Source organism: Vicia villosa, linkage group LG1 (assembly GCF_029867415.1).
Source record: "Vicia villosa cultivar HV-30 ecotype Madison, WI linkage group LG1, Vvil1.0, whole genome shotgun sequence".
Classification (NCBI taxonomy): domain Eukaryota; kingdom Viridiplantae; phylum Streptophyta; class Magnoliopsida; order Fabales; family Fabaceae; genus Vicia; species Vicia villosa.
The window spans coordinates 219,123,309-219,139,548 of NC_081180.1; the positions used below are offsets into that span (position 1 = coordinate 219,123,309).

The 16,240-nt window shown below is 34.5% G+C and overlaps 5 protein-coding genes across 7 annotated transcripts; 2 read left to right on the top strand and 3 right to left on the bottom strand.

Annotated features, from left to right (window-relative positions):
* Positions 1-1,568: 1,568 nt before the first annotated feature.
* LOC131595077 (uncharacterized) lies at positions 1,569-3,029 on the bottom strand. The gene has a single exon (XM_058867324.1). The coding sequence runs from the start codon at positions 3,027-3,029 to the stop codon at positions 1,569-1,571; it is 1,461 nt and encodes a 486-aa protein (XP_058723307.1).
* A 716-nt stretch (positions 3,030-3,745) lies between these two features.
* LOC131595086 (uncharacterized) lies at positions 3,746-4,870 on the bottom strand. Its single transcript, XM_058867335.1, has 2 exons — positions 4,598-4,870; positions 3,746-4,405 (listed from the first exon to the last, which is right to left on the bottom strand). The coding sequence occupies exons 1-2, from the start codon at positions 4,868-4,870 to the stop codon at positions 3,746-3,748; spliced, it is 933 nt and encodes a 310-aa protein (XP_058723318.1).
* Positions 4,867-5,694, bottom strand: LOC131595094 (uncharacterized). Its single transcript, XM_058867345.1, has one exon. It carries the CDS (start codon positions 5,692-5,694, stop codon positions 4,867-4,869), a length of 828 nt encoding a protein of 275 aa, XP_058723328.1.
* A 4,876-nt stretch (positions 5,695-10,570) lies between these two features.
* On the top strand, positions 10,571-13,262 carry LOC131595097 (ubiquitin-like domain-containing protein CIP73). The gene is made up of 7 exons (XM_058867361.1): positions 10,571-11,170; positions 11,454-11,649; positions 11,737-11,854; positions 12,094-12,198; positions 12,283-12,401; positions 12,510-12,561; positions 13,201-13,262. Exons 2-7 carry the CDS (start codon positions 11,521-11,523, stop codon positions 13,260-13,262), a joined length of 585 nt encoding a protein of 194 aa, XP_058723344.1. The 5' UTR covers positions 10,571-11,170; positions 11,454-11,520.
* Positions 12,404-15,619, top strand: LOC131644883 (berberine bridge enzyme-like D-2). 3 transcript variants are annotated; one of them, XM_058915496.1, is made up of 6 exons: positions 12,404-12,870; positions 12,988-13,085; positions 13,708-13,836; positions 13,908-14,144; positions 14,226-14,297; positions 14,396-14,645. In XM_058915496.1, exons 3-6 carry the CDS (start codon positions 13,831-13,833, stop codon positions 14,453-14,455), a joined length of 375 nt encoding a protein of 124 aa, XP_058771479.1. In that variant the 5' UTR covers positions 12,404-12,870; positions 12,988-13,085; positions 13,708-13,830; the 3' UTR covers positions 14,456-14,645. The 3 variants fall into 3 exon arrangements, with proteins under 3 accessions (XP_058771479.1, XP_058771478.1, XP_058771477.1); XM_058915495.1 differs by lacking the exons at positions 12,404-12,870; positions 12,988-13,085; positions 13,708-13,836 and adding an exon at positions 15,127-15,619 and having other exon boundaries at positions 13,859-14,144; positions 14,396-14,465; XM_058915494.1 differs by lacking the exons at positions 12,404-12,870; positions 12,988-13,085; positions 13,708-13,836 and having other exon boundaries at positions 13,859-14,144.
* Positions 15,620-16,240: the final 621 nt, after the last annotated feature.

Consider the following 16,240-nt stretch of genomic DNA (forward strand, 5'->3'; position numbering starts at 1 on the left):
AAAATTAAATGCTAAATTAAACATAACAATCTAAAAAAACAGAAAGATGGTAAAGACCACACAGTTCACAGGAAATGAAGATGATTCTTCTAAAAAGAAATTAAATCTCTCTTGAATATTGATTATTTGCTTTGTTGTTCTAAGACAGATTAATGAGAAGTTACACCATAGCATCCTTGGAAAACATGGACGCAATTGTTACTTTTCGAGATATGTCAAAATATAAGAAAAAGAAAAAAAGTCTGACTTTATATCTTTTATTTCCAAACTTTGTGATAATTAACGATAATAGTATTCGGTTGATCTATGTGTATATTTGTGAATTGCATCACCTTTTTATAATATTACTATTTTTCTGTTTCAAGCTTTCTACTCTTTCTTTGTTCTACATTTGCGGCTAGTATAATATATTCTTCCTTAGTTTATTCTAGTACTTGGAGTGTGGAATATTGATATTTACATTAGTTGATTAAAAAAGACCTTAATATTTTGTAGTGTTGTGAATGAAAGAATTTGTAGGTGTAAGAGGCATCTTATGCTTAGAAGGTCATAGTTCTTTTATCTGGTTTTAAAGTGTCAATGAGGATAAAAATCTTCCCTTTAGGTAAGATGGTAAAGACTATGTCATATCTCATTACAGTCTTTACAAATTGCATAGAATAATCTATTTTACAATCCACAAAGTTCAAATCAAAAGAAAATAGTTTCCATGCTAAAGCAATCTTATTTAAAAAGTAACCCACTTTACAAATTTCATATTACACTGAAGCAACAAAAGTATTAAAGGTTGTAAATTTATTTTACTTAAATATCACTATTTTACTTAAATCTCATCAGATTTCTTTGGCTGCCTTGTAGGTTTTGAGTTATTTGAATCTCCCTTAGCCACATGGCATGCGACGTTAACATCTGACCATGCTAGCATTGCCATGTGGCATGCCACATCAGCTTCTGTTAACGGACGTTGACAAGAGGGACTAAAAATTAGATGAAAAATTTTAGGAGGACCATTCTTTGAAGGAAATTTTTTGAGGGAGTAAAAACGAAATTTGAAATATTTAGAGGGACCAAAAACTTATTTAACCTTAAACTTAATATAGTTTCAGTTGTCCCATTTTTATACTCATAAATTTATGTGTTAAGATTCTTTATATAAATGATAATTTATAATAGAGAAGTAATAAAAAGTAAACTATATATACAAAACATACTAAATATAAATCTATTTCAAAAATATTTCAATACATTTAATTCATGGAAGTTACATAATAAAAAGATTACTAGACTAATATTTCAATACCTTTAATTCACAGAAGTTACTTAATAAAAATATTACTAAACTATTAATTTCTTAAACGTTAAATGATAAATGAGTTATGAGAATCTTTTTAAAATTTAATAAATATAACGTCATAGTTAAATATATATTTTAAAAATTCAATTCATAGTTTTTTTTTTTGAGGAAAATAATACTTTATTTCTAACCAAAAACAGTTAATACATGCCGATCCGAAGATCCAGGCTACAAGATAAGATCAAAACAACATAACAACAACTCTAAAAGATAATTACTTAATCAGCATGTGTTCCACATCCAAATGCTCAGCTAGTTTCCTTTTATGTTGCCCACGAATCATTACCATGATTTTTATTCTCTCATCTATATTCATGGTTTGATTAGTGTTCCCAAAAACTCTTTCATTTCTATATTGCCATACATGATAAATGGTTTCAGCAACAACCATTTTTAGTAGACATCTCTTCCAGCCCTTCTTTGCAGTTTCTTCCATAATCCATTGCCACTCTCTACTCCAGTCCCGCCTCTGTATTTGGTACCCGAGCCATGTGAGTACCTTGGTCCAAATCTGTTGTGTGAAGCTGCAGTCAAAAAACAGGTGAAGGACCGTCTCGGGTTGGTCACACGCACTGCATTTTCCATCAGTGTGAATACCAATACGCCCTAGTCTATCCTTCGTAGGGATTCTGCCCAGAACAGTAAGCCAAAGAATAAACCGAGCACGGGGGCGAGCATAATTTTGATAAAACAATTTCCTCCAATTCATGTCAGCCCTATCACCTCTCAGCTCAGTGTACATTTTCCGTGTGCTAAAACTATTGTCATTTAGACTTTTCATCCAATAGGGGCTGCATCGAATCATGTCTCTTTTCTTCATAATACTTTTGAAAATCCATGAACAGTCTTGTTTCATTTGCCATTGCATTATGTCGACACCCTTCATATAATATGCATCAAGCCATCGAATCCAGAGTTTGTCCTCCTTCTTATGAAGGTTCCAAAGTAACTTTGCGAACGTGGCTTTGTTCCAGCAATCCAACGCCGTAATGTTTAATCCTCCAGCATTATGAGGATCACAGACTTTATCCCAGGCTACAAGCGCTCTCTTCCCAGTTGCTTTCCCCGACCATAAGAAATTTTTACACAAAGCTTCAACTCTATGAATTATTTTCTTAGGCAAAGGAAAAACTTGAGTCCAATAATTCGTAATAGCTAGCAACGTACTTTGAACCAGCTGAGTTCTACCTGCGTAACTCAAGAACTTTGTGGACCAGTGTTGTATTTTCGCGAGCATTCTATCAATGAGAGGCTGGCACTGATGTATCGTGAGTTTCCTGCTAGAGAGAGGTACACCCAGATATTTAAATGGTAGCTGCCCCAAACCGTAAGAAGTCACCTCCTTAATATTTGCCTGGTCAATTACCGATGTTCCACCAAAATAAATTCTACACTTAGACGGGTTAGCTTTGAGTCCCGTGGCCGCGGAGAATTCATTGAACTTCTGCATCAATCCTTTCACGGATTCAACATCACCTCTTGAGAAAAGTAAAAGGTCGTCAGCAAAGCAAATGTGCGTGATCTTCAGCTTTTTGCATTTCGGATGATAGTGAAACTCAGAGTTGCTGTTTAGTGTGCCCAGATATCTGTGGAGATACTCCATGATGAGTACAAAGAGAAGCGGCGAGATAGGGTCTCCCTGTCGGATACACTTCTGACAGCCAGCATGACCCATTTTGTAAATTTTGTGGGGAAATTCATTTCGTTCATAATTTGTTCCAGAGCATTCCACTCGACCGTATCATACGCTTTTTGGAGGTCAATTTGCAGAGTACATCGGGGAGAAAGATGCTTCCTATTGTATCCTCGAAGCAGCTCATACGCCATAATTATATTGTCGTGGATGGACTTGCCTGGTAGGAACGCTGATTGGCTGTCTTCGACTAAATGGTTGATCACTCTATTGAGTCTGGCAGTAAGAATCCATGAGATGATTTTGTAAATTGTTGTACAGCATGCAATAGGTCGCATATATTTCATTCTCCTTGCATTACTAGTTTTGGGAATTAGGGTCACCAACGCACAATTCACAGCTTTATACAATTTGTTATGAATAAAGAAATCTTGGACAGCATTGACGACATCGTGGTTGATCACACTCCAGCTAGCTTTAAAGAACTTTGCATTATAACCGTCCATGCCGGGGGCCTTGTTATCTCCCATCCCCTGAATTGCTTTCCAAATCTCAGTCATGGTAACAGGTTTGATCAAGTTTTCCTGTTGTTCCCTATTCAATTGTGCACCTCTCCGAAGCCCAGTAATATCCACATGCTGAATGTTCCTGGCAGACTGTCCAATGAGTTGTTGGTAAAAATCCAACACCTCTTTCTCAATGTCCTTTGGCTCAGTCAAACGATTTCCACACTCATCTTCCAATTCTTTAATGTGAATCTACTTGTTCTTCTGTTTGAGATTGGCATAGAAATACGCGTTATTTCCGTCCCCCAAATTGATCCAATCACTCTTGGATTTCTGCTTCAGAATTTGTTCTTCAATCTCACTATACTTCATCACATCCTCAGTTAGGTTTTTAACCTCAAGACAAATGTTTGCATTTTGTTGATCCTTAGCCCATTTTTCATGGGCCTGATCCAATCTCTGCCTGCTATCTCTTAGATTACGGACACCTTCAGTCATCTGCCAGCTTAGTCCTTTCAGAGGGTATTGCAGTTTCTGTAAATTCTTCCACAGTCTGTACATAGGAGAGTCATGTTGGTTTGGTGCCCAGTTTGCTGTCACGATGTGGAGGAAATCAGGATGCTTTGCAATACAGTTAAGAAAAGCAAACCGTCTTCTGTTCTTGTTCACGACCACACTAGAATCCTGTCTAACTCGCAGAGGGGAGTGATCCGAGATATGTGGTGAAAGCACATCAATTTCAGAGTTTGGGAAAGCATGGAACCATTTTGCATTTGTGAGAGCTCTATCAATTCTGGAGCAAATCAAATTTGCTGTTTGCCTATTTGACCATGTAAAATGAGGACCTATTGTTTCATGTTCAAATAAGCTAGTGTCAGTCATCATCTGTTCCATATCATTATACTCTGCAGCCTGCACATCATGACCCCCAATTCAGTCTCCTATTTTCAGAATATTATTGAAATCACCTATTATAATCCAAGGGCCATGGATAGTGCTTCCAATTTGTATGAGATCGATCCACAATTTTCTTCTATTGGCAAGCTGGTTTTGGGCATAGATAACAATCAGGTAATGTGAGAAACCTCCTCTTGTGTCATATACCTCACTATGTATCAATTGATCCGATTTATCACGGGCTATCACTTTCATCTCCACAGGGTTCCAAGCCAGCCAGATCCTTCCATTATTATGGTGTTCATAGTTGTCAATGAACTCCCATTGAAAACCTAATCTTTTACGGATAGTGCCGCAGTTTTTATTACGAACACGAGTCTCAAGGAGCGCAATGCAGTGTACCTGTAATTTTCTGAGGTGAGCTCCTACCTCAAGGCACCTAGCATGTTTATTGAGCCCACGAACGTTCCATACGATCATGTAACACCAGTAGATTGAGAGCCCTCTCCTATATGCAAGCCCCCCAATATGTTGTTGTTTTCTACTTGTATGTCCTGTGGTGCTTTTCCTCTGCTCCGATTTTGAACCACTGTCCAAGGGACCTCTGTTTCCATTTCAGTAGGTTTTGGTACTTCTGTTTCCACATGATCAGGCTTTGGTTGTTCAGTGCCTTTAGGTACATTCACAGTAGGTTCTGCTTGCTTTTCTTGAGGTTTCTTTTGTTCCCATGCTTGTTTCCCCTCCTTCTTTTTCCGAGCCTGAGCTTCTGTTTGCTTGCACACATGCCCAACTTTATTACACACAGTGCAATATGGCGGCGTCCATTCATACTCTACTTGTTGTAACATCTTTTCCCCCTGTGGATCGCGGATTGTGATGTGGGTTCTTAGTTGCTTCGTAACGTCCACTTCAATGAGTACCCTTGCATACGAAACTCTTAATTTCTTTGATGTACACTCATCCGTGAGTAACGGCTTTCCTATGGCGTTCGCAATTTTCCCTATGCTATGTTCCCCCCAGCAATATAACGGCAATTGTGGGAATATCACCCAGATTGGGAGAACTCGTAGGACATCATCTTGCAGCGTAAATTTGGGGGTCCATTCATGTAACAAGATAGGCTTCTTGAATACTGTGTATGGTCCTCGCATTAAGACCGCATCTCTATCCAGTCGTGTCTTGAATCGGACAAGGAAATACCCCTCCTCATTATAGTATAATTCCGGCAGGGTGACAAAATTCCAAGTGAGAGACATGAATTTCTTTACTGCGTGCATAGAAAGATTATTTCCTATGGCGTACATGATTAAAGCATTGCTCCAGAAGGCTTTCTCTGAAGCTACACCTTTCTCCTCTAGCTGAACCTCAATTTCACCATCTATCTCCACCGGTGCTGTATATTTCAATTCACAGCCATTCGACGGGATACGATTTCCTTAAATAATATCCACCCAAAGCTGTGGTGTTGCTTCCTGCTCTGCATCATTTTGTTTTCCTTCCACATGTGGCTCCTCAACAATTGGTTCTAGTTGCGTGTTTTTGCCCTCAGTTGGTTTCCTGATTCCAGTGGTGCCCTTCCCCGATGAGTTTGGAGTAGACGGGAACAATCTCGTACTCGCCGGTGGTGTCATAATTGCCTTCTTCTTCGGCCTGCCACGACCCATCTCCAAATTCAAAAGCGACCAAAAAAAACCCTAATACCCTTCCGTCGTGGCCCCTAACCCTAGGGTTAGGAGTTTAAGCCATCGTCCAGAGAGGCGTAGCGTTTTCCTTGATCTCGTCTACCCACCAAAAACGTAAGATTCGTGTGCGCTTCAATTGCCGGAAATCGCCTCAATTTCGCCGGAAATCGCCGGAAACCACAAAATTCAATTCATAGTTTATTATAGTACAAATGCATTTATCAAAACATTTTGAATTTCATAATTTATAAATCAAAATCAAATATGCCATGATATAAAATTATTTTTTATTAAAATTTATTAGATTATTAGTACAAGATTTTCTTAAAATCTACAATTGTATTTTTAAATATTATTAAACTATTAATGTAAAACTTTATTAAATAGCTCTCTCTACATTTCAAATTTAAATTTAAATAATACATTAAAATTTTAAATTATAAATTAAATATTAAATTTAATATAGTTTTAGTAGTCACATTTTTATACTCATAAATTTATAAGATACAGTCCTTTATATAAATAATTTATGATAGAGAAATAATAAAATATATATATATATATATATATATATATATATATATATATATATATATATATATATATATATATATATATATATACAAAATATATTAAATATAAATCTATTTCAAAACATTTTGAATTTTATAAATTATAAAGAAAAATATAATATGCCAAGATATAAAATTATTTTTTATTAAAATTTATTAGATTATTAGTACAAGATTTTATTAAAATCTATAATTGTATTTTAAAATATTATTAAACGACTAATGTAAAATTTTATTAAATCACTCTCTTCTACAGTTCAAATTTAAATTTAAATAATATATTAAATTATTAAATTTAATATTGTTTTAGTAGTCACATTTTTGTACTCATAAATATTTGTGTTAAGATCCTTTATATAAATAATTTATAATAGATAAGTAATAAAAAAATATATACAAAATATATTAAAAATAAATCCATTTCAAAAAATTTCAATACCTTTAATTCGTGAAACTTACATAATTAAAAGATTAATAAACTATTAATTTCCTGAACGTTACATGATAAATGGATTATAAAAGACTTATAAGAAATTTTTTAAAATTTAATAAATATAATTTCAAATTTAAATTTATTTTTAAAAATTCAATTCATAGTTTATTATAGTACAAATTCATTTATTAAAATATTTTAAATTTTATAATTTATATAGAAAATATTATAGTCCAATTTATTAAATTATTTTTTATTAAAATATATTAGATTATCAGTATAAGATTTTATTAAAATCTACAATTTTATTTTTAGATATTATTAAACTATTAATGTAAAATTTTATTAATTTAAATTATCTACTTCAATATTTTTTTTTAATTTAATAAATTTAATTTTATAGTTTATTGTTAAAATAAAATATTATATTCATAATTTATCATAGTAGAAATGCATTTATTAAAACATTTTTAATTTATTATGTAACACCCGAGGCCGAAGAAGGCGAGGGGTGGTTGCACCGCATGGAACACCTGGGGCCAATTGGGGCAAGGGTGGTCGCCACATCGGAATGAGAGGGATCCTAAAGCCGTGCAGGTATGGGACTGCATGGTTGAATGAAGGCTTATAAGGATTGATGGGTACTACCTATACCAACAAGATGCATCTTCTTTTCGGGAGTCCGTTCAATAAGAACTCCACAGTTAAGCGTGCTTGACTTGGAGTAGTATTGGGATGGGTGACCTTCTGGGAAGTTTCCCAGAAAGCGTGCGAGTGAGGTCAAAGCATGCTGAAAAGACCCGTGTTGGTTTGTGGGGTCAGTCGATCATCCCGAAAGCAGTCTGGGGTGTTACAAATGGTATCAGAGCCATACCTCTCCCAGTACGATGTGGTTCGAGGACGAACCATGCGGAAGCTGGTGGGCATGTAACACCCGAGGCCGAAGAAGGCGAGGGGTGGTTGCACCGCATGGAACACCTAGGGCCAATTGGGGCAAGGGTGGTCGCCACATCGGAATGAGAGGGATCCTAAAGCCGTGCAGGTATGGGACTGCATGGTTGAATGAAGGCTTATAAGGATTGATGGGTACTACCTATACCAACAAGATGCATCTTCTTTTCGGGAGTCCGTTCAATAAGAACTCCACAGTTAAGCGTGCTTGACTTGGAGTAGTATTGGGATGGGTGACCTTCTGGGAAGTTTCCCAGAAAGCGTGCGAGTGAGGTCAAAGCATGCTGAAAAGACCCGTGTTGGTTTGTGGGGTCAGTCGATCATCCCGAAAGCAGTCTGGGGTGTTACATATTATTTATTGAGGAAAAACACATAGCTCAAACTATTACATTATTATTTTTTTTTGTTGTAGTTTATTAGATTATTACTACAAGCTTTTGACACAATAAATAAATATAGTGTAACTCATATTCTTAACCTATGAATTACATTTTTTAATATTCTGTAACTCATATTCTTTCATTATTATGATTACTTATTTATTGTATTAATATAAATTTTAATTAATAATTTAATTAGTCATCATACTATTAATTATCATTGTTTATTATTTTATTTTATTAATATAAATGTAAAGATGTCATGATGGCAACCCTAGCCACATGTCATCCTTACAACAATCTAAACCACGTGTCATCATGAGAATAAAACCTTAATTATACAAACCTAATAATAATAATAAATAATAATAATTCATGAGAATAAAACCTACATGTCATAAACCAAATAATAATAATAATAATAATAGTAATAATAATAATAATAATAATTTATGAGAATAAAACCTTAATTATACAAACCTAATAATAATAATAATAATAATAATAATAATAATAATAATATTAATATTAATAAAATATTATGGTTGCTGAGACCGAAATCCAAGTCCAGACTCAAAGGCTACCATTACGGTTGCTGTAGATGAAATTGAGGACAATCTATATTACTTTAGTGATGTGATCTCTGCGGGAATTCTTGATGTTGAAAGGTTAATAACAGACAGCATTCTGACATTTCTGATTTTTCCAGTGCTTCTTCCTTCTCTAAGGATAGATTTCATAGGATACACAGTACCAACAACTATTATCTTCCTTTGATTCGGATCAATGAATTCACTAGTACAAAAAGATTAATATAATTTTTAAATTTACACCCATTATATTAAAAACGGGTGTAAATAAGAAACGCGGTGGCAATTTTGTAAATAAAGTATTATTTTAAAAACTATCATATGACAATATACACCCTATTTTCTAAAACCGGGTTTAAATTAAAAATATTATTATAATTAAATCTCAATTACTCCTTTTTATTTAAAAAAAAGGGTGTAAATATATATAAATTACAAATTTTTATTTAATTTTATAACTCACAATGTGACATATTAACCAATAATTTAAATATTATTAAAAATTAATGAATAAATATTAATAGATCTAAATTTAAATTTATAAAATAATTTAAACATTATTATGAATATCAATGGTCTAATAAATTGAATATAATAATCTAATTTCTTTCTAAACCCAGTTTTCAGAAACTCTCGTTCTAAATCGCATCGCAGTTTTCAACAAATTTCACCGAAAATGGAATCGAAGATGAAAGCCGCATCAAAATTTTCAACGAATTTCTGAGTTCTTCTCACAGAGAATCCAAACACAGTTTCATCGCATTTCACCAAACCCTTTTCACCGTCGCAGTGACGACAACGAAGCTGAAGAATGTTCACCATCGCTCGGTTCACATGACGACATCGCATTGGTAAAACGAAGGTAGAGTTTTATACTTTGAGTACATGCATTGGTAGCTGAAGAATTAGGGTTTTATACTCCTGAAAATGGATGTTGGTTCAGAAATTAGTTCCTATTGTTTGAATGTCTTGTGTTGTGTATGATTATTTTAGTAAATTTAAGCATTAATAGTTATTCAGGAAGTGAAATTGTTTTGAGTGAGTCTTAGGGAACATTTTTACATTGTCAGATTTTGGGTTGTCTTGTAGTGTGATTTCGTGGTGTTTTGGGAATTTTTTTACATAGTCAGATTTTGGGTTGTCTTGTAGTGTGATTTCGTGGTGTTTTGTGGTTCTCTGCAGGGTGAGAATAAGGGTTATTGTTGTGGGTTTTGCAACGTGTGAATCTCGGTTCTGCAATGGTGTGAAATGGGTTTTTTGCTGCAGATGAAAAAATCTCCATGTTCTCTGTGTTGTCGGGTCAATTATACAGTGAAAGGAACCATAACTCAAATCTCCAACTGTGGTGGCTCCAACTGCTGCTGCTGCTGTAGGTTTAGCATTCTTCAGCTATGGATTTCCACAAGCTGGCACTTGCGTTGAGTAACACTGGTTTTGAAAATCTGAGGTGAGAAACACTGTTGAGACAGCGGTAAAGGTGGGTTTTGTTCACTATTGAAAACTAGTGATTTGGTAGCTTAAAAGACGAGTCTTTATAGGTTTTGTTTTTTGCCCTTCTTTTTTTTTCCACTTCTTGGTTTGGTAGCTTGTGGCTGACAAGATATCAACAAGTATCAATTTATGTTTTGAATTAGAAACTCTTGTTGATGATTCTTTGATTCTTTTAAAGGCGTGTGTGAATTTTTCATATTCTATACTGTAGTGTTTTTCATTTTAGTGTTACCATTCTGGTTGGATAAGATAGCATCTTGTCAACAAGGTTGTCATGTCTCATGTTCCTTTCCTGTTCACTTTGAAATCTTTTCTTCACTGCTACTACTTCATTTATTGAGCTTTCATTCTTCACAAGTTTTCACAACATGTGAAGATTCTTTGGAACTGTTGTGGATGAGTTTGCTCCATGTAATTGGGTTTGGTCTAAAAGATCAATTTATTGGGGAGAAGATATTGGGGAGTGTGTGTAGAATTAATCAGCAATATTATCAGTGTATTGGGTTTAAAAAAGTTAGGAGAAAGTTATGGAGGAAATTGTTGTTGACATGGGTTTTGGGTTAGTGTATAGTGTCTTTGTGGATCTTTTGTTTTATGAATCTGCAAGTTACTGAGAAGAGGAAAGAGACTCTTGCTAGTATGTGTGATGAAAGAGCTAGGATGCTACAAGATCAATTTAATGTTAGTATGAATCATATTCAAGCCATGTCGATCTTCAACCAATTATTTTTATACATGATCTTCTTCGACCGACCTACCTAGGTACCCTCTCTACCTTCAATCGCACTTTCACTTATCATCTGATTATTCATGCTTTGCTTTCCTATCTGATTATTCACGCATTTAGGTTTAACTACTCTTAGGTGAATTCACACTCAACTTTTTTATCACTTCTTTACCATACCATTCATGTTTTTCAAATTCTGTATCAATATATTCAATTTACATTTCAATTCCGTTGCAGTTGTTTTTCGTATAATCATCAGAGGGATTACTCCTTTCTCCCAGCACTTTGCAGCTGAACCAACACCATGGAGGGACAATCTTCTAATGAAGGTTCCAGTACCGGCAATGTCTCAGCAGACTCTTCTGATTCAACTGTTCAGCTCAATATTAAAACTTTAGATTCCCGCATCTACAGTTTTCAAGTTGAAAAAAATGTGATTATAAACTCTACTGTCTTTGTGGTAATATATTATCAGTAAATTAGATTGTACCTCTAAATCTGATCTTTTTAATTATTTCAGATACCCGTTTCCTTGTTCAAAGAAAAAATTGCTAGTGAAATAGGTGTACCGGTTAATCAGCAACGACTCATATTTAGAGGAAAAGTCCTCAAGGATGAACATGTCCTTTCTGAGTATCGTATCCTTCAAATTCTACAATTTCATTTTAACCACACATATGACCTGGATCATTTAGAATCCTCTCTTTATCCAACATTGCTTATTAGTTTGGCTTTTAAATATGTGGATTTCTACGTCTAAGAGAATGCTATGGCTTGAACTAAAATTTCATGTTTCATTAAATGGTTTCTTGTTTGTTTGGATCATGCTGTGATGCTAATCTATTTATTTTACAACATAATCCTTATCCATTGTAAGATGTTGAGAATGGGCATACGTTGCATTTAGTTGAAAGACAGCCAAATCCGCCTCAGACTTCTGGTGCGGGTTCCGTTGAGACAACTAGTACAAACAGTAACCGAGGTATAACTTAAGTCATTCATGCCCCCTTTCATAGATTAAGCTGTGTTGTGCTAAATGCTGATGGTAAATTGTGTCATTTGAAAGGAAACGGTGCTGGATCAGGAGCTCCTCGTAACCGTGTTGGCCAAATTTCACACAGCGTGGTTCTTGGGACTTTTAATGTGGGGGAACAAGTTGAAAGCACTGCTCAAGACCTTACTAGGGTTTGTTTATGCATTCTCTGCATCTATCTTCAGTATCTAATACTTATGCTTTCTATTAAGTTTTTTTGCTTTGGTTTTTTGTAATTTATTGCCGTATTACGCATCTAGGTTTTTGCTTTGGTTGGTATTCAAATTTTTTCTTTCAAATTCTATATGCGCTGTAAGTGTATATATGTGTGTGAATATTTGTGTAGTTATCATTGGTAGAATCCCTGGAACTTCAAAATAGTGTTGGTTCTAGTGAGTTTCTCTCTCATATTAATTGAGAAAACAGATACAGAAGCTCCTTGAGAAGTTAAATTCATGATGCAAAGCCAGTTTCAAGTTTATGCTTCAGGAATTTGATGATTTTAATAACCAGAATAGGAGAGATGATCCTGGTTAAACCACTCTCCTCTTGGGTCCTCCGAGTTCAGGAAAGACCATTCTCCTCTTGGCTTTGGCAGGAAAACTTAATCCCAAATTAAAGGTGACAATTCAATTGTTAAATAACGCATTCATATTTTGTTTTGGAATTTTCAATTCTAGCTAGCTAATGAGGTGCAATTTCTACACCTAATGTGTATTGGATTGATAAAATTTACAGGATGATTTTTCTACAGAGCTTGACAATTGATGGGATTCTAACTTTGTAGATAGTTAAAGTCAACAACTCTGCTGGATTTGACTAAGCAGTCTTTAGAGGTATCTAGTTGTGTGCATGGCCACAGAAATATTTGTAATTGTTTTCTTTTAAACATGTTGTTTTTAAAATGGGTGGTTGCAATTACTTGATTTAATGTTAATCCTTGCGGTGCAGTCGGTATTCTGTTGACTACTGCTACAACAAACGTGAAGATAATGAAGTTATCTATCCCTTAAACTTTTATAGTAAATGCATGTGTTCTTTACGTTACTGTCTTCATATTTTTGTCTGTTTTCAAAGGAAGATGTTTTATAGTAAATTCCTATATATTAAACTGTGTACCGGCCACAATTATGCATGGTTCTTTCCTTTTTGTCTTAAACATTTGGAGTCACTATTCAATCCTCATCCACTTAAACATTTCATAAACCAATCACAAACCACCTTGCTCTATTCATACTCTTCACAACCTTTAAACCATGTTGAATTTCTTCAAAAGATTGTCATGCCTTATATGTTTTCTCTTGCTATTCTTTGATGTTTCTGTGTGTTTATCTTCTTCTTCATTTGATGACTTCAACTTTTGTTTGGAGAATCACAAAATAAAAAACTTCACTATTTTTCCTTACAATGATTACTATAAAATTCTCAACTTTTCAATTCAAAATCTTCGGTTTGCAGAACCTACGACACCTAAGCCGATAGTAATTGTACTTCAAGAGAGTTTGAAGCAGCTAAAGAAAAGTTTAGCATGCTGCAGAGAATTCTCTTTGGGAATAAGAGTGAGAAGTGGAGGACATAGCTATGAAGGTACTTCTTTTGTTGATGTTGACAGTATTCTTTTTGTCATCATTGACATGATGAATTTAAACCATGTTAAGGTTGATATGGAGACGAAAACAACGTGGATTGAAGGTGGTGCAACATTGGAAGAAACTTACTATGCTATCTCTCAGGCAAGTGATGTATATGGGTTCTCAGCTGGATCATGTCCAACTGTAGGAGTTGGCGGACATATTGGTGGTGGGGGGTTCGGTCTGTTGTCTAGAAAATATGAATCACTCGATATGTATGCAGTAGCAAGAAGAAAAAGAGAGGTCAACAGAGGGCTGTTGGAGGTGATAAAAGTGGAAGAGGGCTTCGTCAACTTTGTATAATTTGTATAATTGTTTGAATTTTTGTGTGTGAATTTTCTGTAGGAAAAAGCGGCTCTTGCATCGGCTGAGTCGCATCGATATGTTGAGACTCGAAAACCTGTTCCTGATCCTCAAGTTCGTCTTCTTACCACTTTTGGTTCTTATGTATTCTAGATTCCTTAGTTCTGTTTGCTGTTGTTTTCTAAATTTTGATGTTGCAATTTTGATTTCAGGTTACAGGTTTGATATATGGAAACAAAAACAAAGATAGTTCAAATAGGACACAGGATTAGCTTATAGCTTGTAAGTTTCTTGCCTTCTTACTTGTAGTAGTTCTATATAAATTTGTAAAGAATTAACTGAGTTGAGTTATAGTGGATTATGGTGGAAAAACATGCATTGACCGATATTTACCATTGCGGTGAGCTCAAAAACTTTCATGTGTATCTGCCATAGTGATGTAGTGGCGGGTATTTGATAACACTGGTCTCATGTCCATACGTTTTCTATTACTTAAGTATCTAGTTATTGGTTTTAATTATGGGCTAGGATTTTTGCTAATTGAAAATGTCACATGAGAGAATCGTAACTTGAGTTTAGTAACTGTACATTGACTACGTGTATACGTCCGATCGTGTTTCATGAATTTGACACGTTGCAAAGATGATCTTCTGAAAGTAATATTATGACGTGACAAAATAGTTGAACTTGATCGCGTGTACTTGTTAACTTTATTTACATTGTTGGTAATATAGTTATTATATTACTTTCTATATTGTACGGTGAAATGCTAATGCTATGTGGTGCACCGATTTGTCAATACACTGATATGGATATTTTAAAATTTGATATATGATAGACCTGGGGTACATGTTTGAATATGCTTTAAAAAGTTCATGGAGGATATTTACTTCCTAGATGTTACCTCTTAAAACTACTACCTGGTTTTGGTTGTATGCTGTAGGGTTTGGACTTTGGACCAGAGTAGTCAATAGCGGCACTATCCCGCTATAACAGAGCAGAGGCTGGCCGCTATGGGAAGAGCCTTCACGGTGCAAAACACTATACTGTAGCTCACTCAAGGAATAGGTCTTCTAAGACAACTAGTGATTTTGATAGTCCTCGTTCCGTGTTTCTTGAACGGGCATTTTCGTCATATTCTCGAAGGGGCACTATCAACGGCTCGGTATGGTTACCATTGATACATGTGGCTCTTGTAATAATTTCTTGTGTCTTGTTTTTTTGCATACAGAAAACAATTGCTTCTCCAGGACGTGGTATTTTGGCCATGGATGAATCCAATGCTACATGTGGAAAGCGGTTGGATTCAATTGGACTAGAGAACACCGAAGCTAACCGTCAAGCATGGCGTAAAATTATATATGAAGAAAGTGTTATGACTTAGTTAAAATATAATTTTTATGTGTATGATTTTATAATACTTGAAATATTATGACTGTACACGATTTTGTATACTTTTTGGTTAATATTAAAAATATTTTGACTTAGTTAAAATATGATTTTTATGTGTATGATTTTATAGTATTTGCAATATTATGACTGAAAATGAAATATAACTAAATGGTGTGTATGAAATAGGGTGTAAATAAAAATAATTGTTCATTCATAAATGGCGTATTTACACCCGATTTTTACTAAAATAGGGGGTAATTAAGAACATATTTACATCCGATTTTTATTAAAATAGAATGTAATTAAAACATAATTAAGCCCAATTACACCCGATATTTATTAAAATAGGGTGTAATTAAAACGTAATTACGTTCAATTACACCCGATTTTTATTAAAACAGGGTGTAATTAAAACGTAATTATGTCCAATTACACCCGATTTTTATTAAAACAGGGTGTAATTAAAAACGTAATTACGCCCAATTACATCCGATTTTTGTTAAAAATAACGGGTGTAATTAAAAACGTAATTACGCTCAATTACACCCGATTTTTGTTAAAAATAACGGGTGTAATTAAAAACGTAATTACGCTCAATTACACCCGATTTTTGTTAAAAATAACGGGTGTAAATTCGTTAGACATTTCTCACCCTGTGGATATAC